At 51.9% G+C, this 12,679-nt stretch overlaps 1 protein-coding gene across 1 annotated transcript in view; it reads right to left on the bottom strand.

The window, feature by feature from the left end:
- Nucleotides 1-2,870: 2,870 nt before the first annotated feature.
- The window catches only part of LOC123383596 (liprin-alpha-1-like), a 163,665-nt gene continuing 153,856 nt past the window's right edge, over nt 2,871-12,679 (bottom strand). The window contains exons 18-20 of the mRNA XM_045051541.1: nt 10,299-10,450; nt 9,461-9,633; nt 2,871-3,241 (exon numbers count right to left, since the gene is read on the bottom strand). Coding sequence (XP_044907476.1) covers nt 9,465-9,633; nt 10,299-10,450 — 321 coding nt within the window. The 3' untranslated portion in view covers nt 2,871-3,241; nt 9,461-9,464. The remainder of the gene's footprint in view (nt 3,242-9,460; nt 9,634-10,298; nt 10,451-12,679) is intronic.

Raw genomic sequence — 12,679 nt, 5'->3', positions numbered from 1 at the left:
GATGCTGTCTAAACGTTTTGCCTCACTGTCTTTGACTAGCGTCCTCAGAGTCTCTGCGATGTGGGATTGTTGACTTGGTTTCCACCTCTGCTATGAGCTGAGGCTTGCAAAAGTGCTTCTCCTAATCCCACTCCCTGATGAAAGAGAACCTTTTCTCCATATGAATATAGAAAATTCCCATTTTAGGTCAGCTACTCTTGGATTTGGGATGACTCACTGGCCCCGAGCACATTAGTTTCTGTTTTCCCTGTAAACTTGACTCTGAGCTCTACTGACAAGATGGGCCTGGCAGACTAAGGGGAGACTGGCAAAGGCAGGGACTGGGGGTGTGGAGGAATGGGGCCTAGTGGTGTAGAGATCCCACCACGTGACCTCACGTGTCATCTTAGAAGGCACCGACGCCCTCCCACCATTCCCAGTTCTGTCCCTTCCCTTCCCTTCCCTTCCCTTCCCTTCCTTCCCTTCAAGCATACACAAGTTGAGAGAGAATGATTTTTAAGAACACCAGACCCTCAAGGAAAAGAGCTTGAAAGAGGAACAAAAGCCTCTCATGGTTATGGCAGGAAGTTTGGCATTTGGCAGGACCGGATGGACAAGGTCGGTGTTCGCAGAATGTGCCGGTTCACTGTGGGCACAGAGTTGGCGAAGCAGGGGCTCAGACTTCTTGCAGAAGAGCTTTGAGTCCAGGCGGTGAAGGTGAGATCCTCCTCTGTTGACTGACCTTTCTCATGAGGTGTTCCTGCGTTTTAGAAGCTCTTTTAGGATTCTCATGTGTGCCGGGGTGTGGGCAATGTGGCAGAAGGCCTTACTGGGGGGCGGTGGGGGGGCTCTGGGTGGAGGACAGAAGCCCAGAAGCATCTTGAGTGTGGGTGTTGGTGTCACTGCTGCCCCCAGTTCACCACCAGCCTCATCTGAGCCAGTCTGCAGACCAGAACCTGATCAGAGACTCTCCTTCCCGGCACAGGCGAGCCTTCAGCCAGCTGGTGCCAGAACCAGATCTGGGGCTGTCCTTCAGTGCGCAGGCGATGCTTCAGCCAGCAGGTGCTTTGCTGTCCTTCAGGCATTGACGACCTTGACAGAACAGTCCAACATGGCCCTCTGTGTAGAGTCACTTCCCGTGAGTCCGGGAGAGAGCACTCTCTGAGGACAGTGGGCGACCTTCCTCTGCCATCCAGCTATAGGGTTCAGCATGGTTGACTGCACACGTCAGCCTTTGGTGGCACTTTGCATCCTCTGTCCTGAGACACCCGGAGCTCGGCCGCTCTGTTCCACGCCCCATGCAAGAGACTACGGTGTAGGGGGGGTGGTGTGTTACACGTTTCTCCAGGGCGGTACCTGTGTACATTCTGCAGACCTCCCTGTAGAGGTGAATTTCCCAGTTTGAACAGTGTCTCTTATTCTGACCCAACAGATGTCTGCCTCTGCTCTGCATAGACGGGAAGCCATCAGCTGATACGGAATTTCTGGTCTATAATTCTAACCTGTCCCTTGTAATTCCAGATGCTGCTCAGATCGGGTTCAGTGTTGAGCCAAGTGCAGAACTGCACCCCTGGGTCACAGTGAGCCACGCTGAACTGTGTTCACACAGAGCAGATATTTGGGGGGTCCTAGGGGCACCGCACACCAGGTCTGGAATTTGCCTACGCTGGGGTTGGACCAAGAGTGAGCTACAGGAAACAGACAGGGACGTTTCCTGGTGTGACTGTCATTCCCGGAGATATCTAGACAGGCAGAGTGGGGAGTGGACTCATCTTTGGATTCTACAAAGTTGCCTGGTTGCCTTCTGCAGTACAGACAACCCGTCACCCCCGTGTGCTTCGGACAGTGAGAGAAACAGGTAGAGGCCTTTCCTTCCTGAAACAAAGCCTGTGCCCATGGGGTTGTAGGGATTTGGAACGGAGAGAAATTCATGGTCTGTCTGGGTCTCTAGCTCTGGGTTGGCAAAATGACACATTGGGGCAAACAATGAATCTGTCAAGGAGAAGCTTGATGGCAGTAACAACAAAGCTGTCACTGCTGGCTTCTCTGCTTCTGTTGTCCTCTCAACACCTTGGGCTCTGGCCTTACTAGGCCCCGAAGCTTCCCTGAGGAGCCCTCCTTCCCGCCAGCCTGTCTGCAGCTGCCTTTCCCCCGTGTCTTCTGCCTGTGGTCCTTCACTCACCCTGGACATTACTGTATTTCCGTGGAGGCTCTCTGGGGCTGGGACCTGTCCTCCTTACCTCGTGCCTGGCCTGGCACCGTGCAGGCGCTCAGCGATATCTCATGAGTTACCAGCCGGTGCAGTGATGGTACCCAGACAGCTGACGGAAATGCTCAGGTGTCTACACCTGGTATAGTGGGGAGACTGCCCTTACAGATGAATTTGGTGGGGTGCTGCCATGGGCTCACAGCCCCTCTCTCCGTGCCTCCCTCCACCTGTAGGCAAGTTTGGCTTCCAGCTCTTCCAGATTGGACCAGCTTGTCAGAAATCTAGGTGGCTCAGTCTATTGTGTGTCTGACTCCTGGTTTCGGCTCAGGTCATGATCTCACGGTTCCTGGGTTTGAGCACTGCATCGGGCTGTCTAATGTCAGTGCAGAACCTCCTAGGGATTCTCTCTCTCTCAATATCTCTGCCCTCCCTGAAATGCTCTGTCTTTGTCTCACTCAAAATCAAAAATAAAGATAAAAAAATGAGACTCAAAAATGCATAACTCTGAAGTTATTTGTAACCTGTCCTCTCTGAGTTATATCAAAACCATGGTTGTAGAGCTAAAGGACATTCGTAAAGGATAATGCAGGCTACGTCACGGTGATTTTACAAACATGGTAAAATCCTTTTCTCTGTCAGGGTTTCTTAACAAAAAAGTAAACAATGATAATTACAATACATGCACAGGTTATAAAAGCCCTGTATTTGTCGTAGGATTTATACATACAACCATGATAGTACATACGCTTGAAAGACTAAACTGAGATATAAGAACATCAATGGATTCCCAAGGATATTTATAGCCTGGATATACATGAAAGGAAGGAACTCTCTATAGGGAGTGACAAATTTACAGAGATGTACGAAACATTAAATGCTAAATGAGTTTCTCGATCCTATTCACGAATTTTTCAGTAATTAAATACTGTAATGAAATATCTCAGGGTCCATATAACAAGGATTAACAGATGAAAGATCTGGTTGAATTTTCAAATGTAGTCACTGCTGGGCTCTGCGTGCTGCAAGACCATCGGTAGAAGCAGTGTGGGTAAACTGCAAGATAAAGGAAAGAATCAGTCTTAAGACATCAGCCCGAAAAGCACCTTCCAGGGCCCCAGGTGGGGCCTAGTGCGTGCCCCCCCTCCCCAAAGACCTTCCTGGCTGAAGAGATTTGAGAATCTAGAGAAAATAGGAAGCATTTTGCATTACCAATGAGAATTATTCGATTGAGTTCATACTGGCTTAAGACTGAAAGTTACCAGATTAAAAAAAAAACAAGATGAAGGAATCAATCAACTATTCTTTTTTTTTTTTAGGATTTTAAGTAATCTCCATTCCAAAATGGGGCTCAAACTCACTACCCTAAGTTCAAGTGTCATAGGCTCCACCTGGCCTCCAGCGAGGAGCTCCCAACAATCAAACACTGTGGCTGAGACAGGAAAACAGAATGAGAGGAGAACAAAGCCCACCCCCCCCCCCCCCGAGGCCCTCAGAGCAGGGAGAAGAGGGCTGGGCTCCGGGGCCCACACCCAAAATCTCCAAGTTGAAACTCAGCCCCTCAGAGGGCAATGTGCTTCCGCTTTTAAAAGCTAATCTCTCAACTGAGAGGCCACCAGCGTCACTCACGTGAGGACTAGAATCCTCTTGGGCCTGGTTCATTCAAGAAGGTGTGCGTAAAACAAGCCAGCCAGGGCCTGCTGACCTAGGAGCTCCACCAGACCAGGCAAAGGCCAGTGCCACTTGCTCCCGAACGAGCGGGAAGGTCAGCTCAGACCTGGAAAATCTCCTACTGCTCCGACAGCAATCCTGCCTCCCTACCACAAAAGACATTAGCAGACACTGAACCCAAACTTCTTTTTTTACGAAAAGAGTGGAAATACAGTTTTCTCCGGAAAAACTGAGAACACACCAACCTCTTTAAGTGTAAGCACACAAACACCAGAATCCTCTTAGCAGGTGTAGAGAAGCTCATTTGTGTGTGTGTGTGTGTGCGCGCGTGTGTGTGTGCGTGTATGTGTATGTGTGTGTGAGTCTGTCTATGTGCGTCTGCGTGTCTGTGTATTTCTGAAAGTCCCTAAGTGAGCCTGCTGCGGCTGTCCTGGCTCACATGCACATTGCGCAGACAGGACACAGGATGTCCGACTGTGGCCTGCATGGACGGTGCCCTCTACTCACCAGCAGGAGACGTCGGCAGGATTAAGACATGACTGGCTGAATCCAGCCTCTGTGGTGCAGATACTATGCCTGCTCCAAGCAACACAAGGGGCAGCGTGCAAATGCAGCATGCGGTTAGTCTCAAAATAGCACATGAGGGCACAAATACAGCCACACACATTCTAAACCACAGCAGCAACCACTGAGGGCTCCCGGGGCACTTCTGAGTGGGGTTCTCTCCACCCGCAAGCAGCCGGGGGAGTCCCCGGGAGTTCACTCTCAAATAGCAATGGGGCAGTAGAGGCCAGGAAAACACTTTCGCCCTGTCCATCTGCCATCTTGCGAAAGAGGGGCCAGGGCTGCCCATCACATACGTAGCTCTGCAAGTGTCGCTCTGAGGCTGGTCCAACGCTCTGAGGACACCCACGATGCCTAGTTGTAGTAGTTGAGAGAATGCGCTAATATTCCATCAGATAGAAAAGTTAAAAAAATCTCTTTCACTGTGAAACTCTGATAAGCAGAAGTGAGGAGTAACCTTAGATCATTTGAGCCTGAGCATGCCACAGCATCTGAACGCCTCGTTACATATTAAGTCGGCCATTCTCCATCAGTGTTCACATTCCAACCCAAGAGCCTCCCATACCTCCGCCAAGAGGCTGGGGCAGAGCGGCACGTCACATACAGACCAGCAGCATCTTCTCTGGCTGCATAGAGGACAGAGAGGAAGTGACCCAGAAGCCTGCAGGGAGGGTCTCTGCTGACCCAGCAGGTAAGTCAAGAGTGTCTTGATCTACATTGCTATCTCTAAGAAGGTGCCCTCCTGAAGCTTCTATCATCATCCTGGGAAATTACAGGACACATTGTGAAATAAAAACCAAAAATATATAGTAAGGTCACCAGCCCTTTAAAATGACCTCACTCTGCAAGTTTGCTTACAGCTGTTTACCCCCATTCCTGACAGCCATGGGGGGCCCCCTGCCCAGACGGCTGCCCCAGGCGGTAAAGGGAGGCAGGGCCATATTTGTGCCAGGACCCTGACCGGGCACAAGTCAGGACAGTCCTGGGCTGACCGGACCTGCCGCACCGTCTTTGTGAAATCACCTTCCTGCTATAGAAGATACTACCTTTTTGTTTTCAAAACAGTCTTTAAGCTGCGGACAGTGCTACACGCTAGGACAGTCCCACCGCACCCTTTCACGTGTCCTATTCTCGTCACACTCGAGTGTTCTTATGGCAATGAAGACAGTCTTAAGTAGTGGTGTGGGAGTAAATCAGTCCTGGTGTTGTATAAGGAGACATCAACACTTCGTGTCTTTTGAAATAAACGACTGTAACCTTCCCCCAGAGCACAGGGCCCTGGACTGCAGAGAGACCTCCAGGCGCCCCCAAACGCAACTTACAGGCTCTATTGCCAGGCTGCCGTCAACGTGTTATGATGTGAAAAATATTTCTCAAGACTCTCAAAAGTCAAATACCAAAAGGAAAGAAACCAAACTCCTCACCTCTGTTAAAATATTGGTTTCTCAATAGCTCATTGGTTTGGGTGTTTTTTACGTTTTTGCAGGTACATTTATTTATTTTTGAAAGAGACACAAACAGTATGAGTTGTGGAAGGGCAGAGAGCTAGGGAGAGAGAGAATCCCAAGCAGAATCCCCATTGTCACCGCTGAGCCCAATGGGAGGCCCAAACTCACGAAGTGTGAGATCATGACCTGAGCTGAAAGCAAGACTCAGATGCTTAAATGATTGAGCTACCAGGCACCCCTGTTTGTTAGATTTTCAGAGAGAGAGGGAGAGAGAGAGAGAGAGAGAGAGAGAGAGAGAGAGAGAGAGAACGATTGTGTGTGAGTGAGATAGGGGCAGATAGAAAGGGTGACAGAGGACCCAAAGCAGGCTCCACGCAGACAGCAGCCAGCCCAATGCTGGCCTCAGACTCACAAGCAGTGTGATCATGACCTGAGCCAAAGTCAGACACTTAACCAACTGAGCCACACAGGCGCCCCAAAGCTCATTTGTTAATAAAGTAAGAGCTAAGCTTAACTTGTAAGGTAAAATTATCTCCGCATTTGGAAGAGTAGTCTGGTACATGATTCCTACAAACATAATAATCTACGTTCCCTTTTTTTTTTTTTTTCGATTTTACTTTTAGGAAATCTCTACCCCCAACACAGGGCTCAAAGTCACAACCTAGAGATTATGAGTCACGCTGTCCTCTGACTCAGCCAGCCAGGCATCCCCAAATATAATACTTAACAGTTAACGCAAATTTAGATATCATTAGGCTGAAAACTTATTTCACCAACCCTTTGGTCAGTCCCCATGACCAAAAGGTGGTTCAACTCCCATTCCAAGATAGCACGAGCCTGAAATCACGAGCCAACACCCCAAAAGTTATGTCAATCTAAAGGATGACAACATATTGCAATTGCGTCGAAACCAAGACTTCAAACTCAAAACACTACCCATTGAATCCTAATAGTGTATTTTCAATCAGAGATGTTAATGTGGAGTCCATTAATGGGCTTGATTTACTTATCTTTGAGAGGCAGAGAGACAGCATGAGCAGGGGAGGGGCAGAGAGAGATGGAGAGAGAGAATCCCAAGCAGGCTCCAAGTCGTCGGCACGGAGCCTGACTTGGGGCTCGACGCCACCAACTATGAGATCATGACGTGAGCCCAAAGCAAGGGTCGAGCGCCGAATCATCTGAGCCCCCCAGGAAGTCCACAGGAATGGGCCTTTGGGGAGAGGGGTCCATGCTCTCCGGGAAAGTAGACAAGGGTGCCGTGGAGGGGGATTTGCAGTGGGGTCACTGAGGGCATTCCCAAAGGTGTACAGTGTTCTGTAGAAGGATCAAAAGATTCCTGATTCTCCACTGAGCCCATGAGTCAAACAGAATTCCACAGGGAAATCAGAAACAGAAGCCATGAAACTTCCACGTGGCACACGAAGTAAGAGTGTTTCTCTCTCCACATAAGAGCTAAATGCACGCCAGTCTCACGAGCCTGTGAGGGGAAGGGACAGGCAGAGCTCAGGCAGGAGGAGGCAGCACCGAGGACTCCGGGCCGCGCAAAACAGACCGGGTTTGGGGAGAGAGGACTAGCTGTGCGGTGAAGCTACGCGCTGCCTTGCTCCAGTACAGGTTGCGGGGTCTCCAGCAGGAGAGCAGTGGGCGGGTGCAGACGGCCCGGTGTCACCTGGGTGTTCTGGGTCGGGATCTGCACCAGAAGCGCCAGGGCGGTGACATCGAAGGTCCCATCTAAGGCCATCAACGTGCCGTGAACTCCACCGTCTACGCGATTGTTGGCATCCTCTTTAAGGCCAATCGATAGGACCCAGCGAATCACCGGGTCCTTCCTCCAAACCAGCACCTCTGCCGACAGTAAACACCCATGGCCACGGTGGCTGCCGAAAGCTCTCTCCATCACATCCACACCCTGTAATGCAGGACAAGGATCTCCGCTGTGTGCCCCAAGCCTATGCTTCAGCTGCACACTCCGAGTGTTCTGGAAAACCTTGCTCCCGTCAGACAACACTGTTGGCCCCGAGCCTGGGCACCTTGTCACTTCAACACAAACGTCTCAGTTCTAATCGCAAAGCCCGCTTTGTGGACTCAGTTGAAAATCAGAGAAACCTGAAAAGACTCCCCAGCATATTAAGAGACTGTGACGGGACACCTCACTTTCATGCAAAGTAAGAAATATTGCATTTGCTTTAGGAGACATCGAAAAATCACCAGATGATTCACTAGTTACTTCTGGTGAAAGACTGCTTCTGTCAACTGTGAAGAGATTTAAAATGAAGTACACAGTACAGGAAACACATATACCCAGTTCATTTCCAAGGTCTTTCACTAGGTAAAAGAACAGTTGTTCAAACACATGGACACGCTTAAAACACTTACTGATCGTTATTACATTTCTCTGTAATAACTCTGTAATAACTCTGAGACTCATTCTCCTGAGGCGGACATTGTCAACACTAGGCACCTTTCGTGGAGCCTTATGGGGCTCTACCTCACCGCCACCTCCCTGAGAACTTCACTCCTCATAGCCCACTGTACCCAGAAGCCTTACCAGAAACAGCCGGTCAACACATATTTTATAAGTGACGTGTATATGCTGTATTCCTTCATAAAACAAGGTAAATGTGACGAAGAAAACCATAAAGAGGAGAAAATACATTTACAATACTCTACTGGATGGAAACACATAACTTGCATAGAAGTGGACCTGAACGTCAAACCCTGGCTGTTCAAGGGTCAACCGTATGTTTCTGGGACTGGCCATGCATGTCCACAGAGACCACAGTATGATCCACTCTCAGACACTGCGTTATACCTATGGTAACACAGAACCCAAGTCAGCGATTTGAACATCTCAGCCCCGGAGAAAGTCACCTACACACACTCTGTGAAACTGAATCAAATGCTGGGGCAAACAACTCAATAAACGCTGTCCTCATATGACCAAGTACTTAAACCATACCTCCTGAAGATGACAAAATAAACGTAGGAAACACAGTGACATGTTTTGGCCAATTTTGTGACCTCTGGACTTACAAGACATACACATTTCTGGGAGCAGTGGGTGTGAGAGCCAGAGGGCACTACCACGAATCTTAATGTTTTCGTTACAGAAAGTACAAGGATGTGGAAGAAAACACACTGGCAACATCTAAGGGACCGAATTTTCCCAGCATGGTTCCAGGAGCAAAAGGCCCCGGAGGCCTTTTTATGTCCGTGGAGGACATAATACTGCTTTGCAGCTATAGAGTCTGTTGAACAAACGAACAGCTACTGCTTTAAAAACAGGTACAGCTGAAAAGTGCTCAGCAAGGTGACAAGAAACACAATGCTTATTTTTTAAAGGTTTTGGTGTTTTTCAGCTTGTCCGCCCAATTTGCTGAGTCCCAGGGCACCTTGGGAAGGGTTTTCGATTCAGTGGCTCCAATTCAGTGGCTGTGGGGAAGCAGAGTGATGAAATGGGAGGCGGGGGGTGTCCACAGCCACGTGAGGTCTCCCGACACGGGGAGGGGTCTGCAGGCAGAGAGACCACGGATCTAGAGGAAGGAGGCCAGTAAGACCACCCACACGCTGGAAACACTCAGGGGACACCAACCTGGTCATGCAGGCTCGTCGCTAGCGCGGCTGGGGTGGACCTTTTGTCTTCTGGTGAGCAACCAGCGGATGGATTTTGTGATGCCCTTCTTCTTGGGGGCGTTGTTCAGTGAGTCCTGGCTATTGCTAGTTTTGCTGAGGCTGCTCAGGGGGCCATCCTGAGAGCCTGGGGATCCGGGGGACACACAGGAGAGCATCTTCCACGCGTGCTCGTCACATGACACACCGCCCCACGTGATTAGAAGCACAATCCCCCAGCTTCTAGGGAGGGCTGCGCCCTGGGAGCTGACACTCTCTCCCTCCCAAGTATATCTGGAGTCCAAGCACCTTGGGTCGAGAACGCTCAGGACCCGTCCCAGGCCGTGACCCGGGAGCACGGAGGACATGCACACCTGAGCCACCCCAGGACGTGGTGCGAGTAACAGAGAGGCTGCTGGAGCTGCCTGGTGGGGGTGGGGGGAAGAGAGCATGGCTCCTGACAGCCCCACAGGGCACAGTGCGGCCCAGGGGAGGAGCCCTAGGGAGCATGTCACCCAGGATCCACCGGGAGGAAAAGAGAGGTCTCAGGACGGCTGGTGTGTAGGATCTGAGCAAACGAGGCTGCCCTACAGCCACCAGCATCACAAGACTCTGGTCTTTCCCACCTGCCTTTTGCCCTGCTGGCCACACCCAGGGCACCCAGGCAGGTATCCCAAGAACGCCGTGCACGTAAACTCAGTTCATTGGCCTCTCTTTGGAATCGCTGTTCCGACCCTTTCTCCCCCATGTAGAGATCAAAGGTTTCTCAGAGCTGAAAACCAGCGCACAGGCATGTCTCCTACGATGCCTGTGCCCCTTACTTTGTGGCGTCCCTGATGTCCTCGTGGCTGGCCTTGTGCAGTGCCCCTTGCTGCAGCCTGTCCAAGCTCAGGGACCTCTGGGACGAAGAAGCTGACGGTACACATCGTGCCCTTGCCGTGCTATCTTGTGACTCTTCCTCCAAATGCAGCAACTGTGGGGTGGAGAGGAGAGTGACATGATTTCACCGTGCACCCAGACAGAGGAGCACACAGCCCTGAAATCACAGCCAGCAACTCATTTGAAAAGCTCTGAGCTGTGCTTTGTGCAGCGTCCAAAACGACTTCCTAGGATCGGCCTAACGCCAGGCGAAAGGGTGGATTCGCGTCCGGGCAGTGGGCCCACTGAGACCCCCAGCCCATCTGCACCGAGGGGTGTACCCTCCCCAGGACTTCGCACCACCAGGAGCCCGGCCACAGAAGGTAGAGGCGGAGACCCAAACCATGTCACCATACACCACGGCCAGCTGAGAAGGAAGGTGTCTGTTTCCTGACGCCATTCAGGGCAAACCCTGGTGAGCACGGAGCCCTCCCATGCACGGTTGTCCAAAGCTCTTTGTTTGGGGGAAGTGGAGCGAGCTTGTGGCCTAATCCACTGTCACTTCTGGTAGCGATGCAAGGCTGGAATCTACGGGGACGTGTGTAAAGTGACAAGGCACCCAACCCCCTGACCCCACACTCGGGTCTGACTTCTGCTTCTCGGGGACATTTCGGTTGATGGTACAAACTGACGGACTCATCTGCAGCTTACAGACAGTCTGCTCGACACGGTGCAGACACAGTGTCCCTTGGCTGCGGTCACGACAAATGAACCCCTTCAGACTCCACTTTTCCTTCTGTGACAGGCTGTGGGTCTGCGGCTGTGTGGCTGCGGGCCCTGGGAAGGACCGTGGGGCCACGGACCCGCCAGCGTTACGACCCTTGACAGGTCCTGGTGGTGAGGCAGGGCCGGACCTCACGAGACACACGTGTAGGACTGGCGAGACAGGCACAGCCAACCGGGTTTGCACCAGGACCTCCGAAGCTGCATGGGGCTCGGGACGCCCATGGCGGTCAGCACCAAGCGGAGCTGAGCTCAGGGAAGACACAAGCTTAACCAACAGCTCCAAAACACCTGCCTCCTCTCCTGATTTCCTGACAGTCATCAGACAACAAAAGGCTACCTTAAGAGGCTACAAATTATCCACATAAAACCAAACAGGGTCAGACTCACGCAACACAAGTACATTTCATACCCAGGTGGAAGCAAGGATATGGAGAAAACAAACCCAAAAGGGAACAGGACAGGGAGCCACACTAGCGACCAGGCTACGAGGTGAGCAGAGACGGAGGGTTCCGGGAGCACACCCTCCCCTGTGTCACAGCGCAGTCCACACACAGGCCCCCGCCCAGCACTGGGTCCTGCCAGACTTGTGCCTATGGGCCATTTCAGTCTCCACCAAAACGGGAGGCTCCGGCCAGGCTGGGAAGTGCAACGCCCGTGCTGGCCCTGTCTGCATGGACCTGACACCCACTGCCCGTACACCTAGACTTCATCCCCCAAAACCTCCAAAGAGCCCTCCAAGTAGCCATCAGTGAGCTGCGGGAGCAGGCCGTCCTGCCTGGGTGTTCATCACACGACCCTCTGTTCCTTGAGAAAGTCTTGCTACAGAGGAAAAGGCAGCACGAGCCAGCAGAATGCAGGGCGTGCTCTGTGCCCCGTCGCCGATGTGAGCTCCTGATCTCTGAGGACCGTGCACCGATGGGCAGGGTGTGGATACCCCAAGGGCCATGAACCTTTCGCTGTCCTCACTTACCAGGAGACCAAAGCAGGAAAAAAAGATGGTGATGAATACACCCCGGTCACAAAACAACCAGTGACCGAACTGGCACTTGAACGCAAGAATTCAACTGAACGGACACACCATCTGTGCAGTGGAGGGGCTCCCCCAGCTGCCGCCCAGCTCTGTATCAGAGGCACGGCCCTGTCAGCGCATGGCTGGGAAGGTCTGGGATGGGGGTCCGGTCCAGGGAGCAAGGCATCCCAGTTATGAGGCGGACTCTCTGGTCGAGGGTTCCGTCCCGAGGCACGGCGCTTCCCCTGAGAATGGGCACACCCACATCATTGTCCTCTGGACACAGGAGGTGTCCTGTCCGGGCGAGGGGCACTGTAAATGGGAGAAGGGCGCCCGAGCAAAGGTGGGGTATGTGGCAGAGTGGTGTCGTGGCCGGTGTTTGCCCTGCAAGGTGTCCTCATGCACAGGACCCGGGCTCTCAGGCTCTGGTTGCACATCGGGAAATGGGCTAACCATACAAGCTGTGGCTCGCGGGGATGTCTGTGAGGGCCAGGTCACAGGATCCTAAACCACTGCACACACCAGGTGGCGAACCCTAAGAGCTCTCTG

This window comes from Felis catus, assembly GCF_018350175.1.
Source record: "Felis catus isolate Fca126 chromosome D2 unlocalized genomic scaffold, F.catus_Fca126_mat1.0 chrD2_random_Un_scaffold_46, whole genome shotgun sequence".
NCBI classification, from domain to species: Eukaryota; Metazoa; Chordata; class Mammalia; order Carnivora; family Felidae; genus Felis; species Felis catus.
The sequence above is the reverse complement of the archived record's forward strand: the minus strand, read 5'-3'. Positions and strand labels throughout refer to the sequence as shown.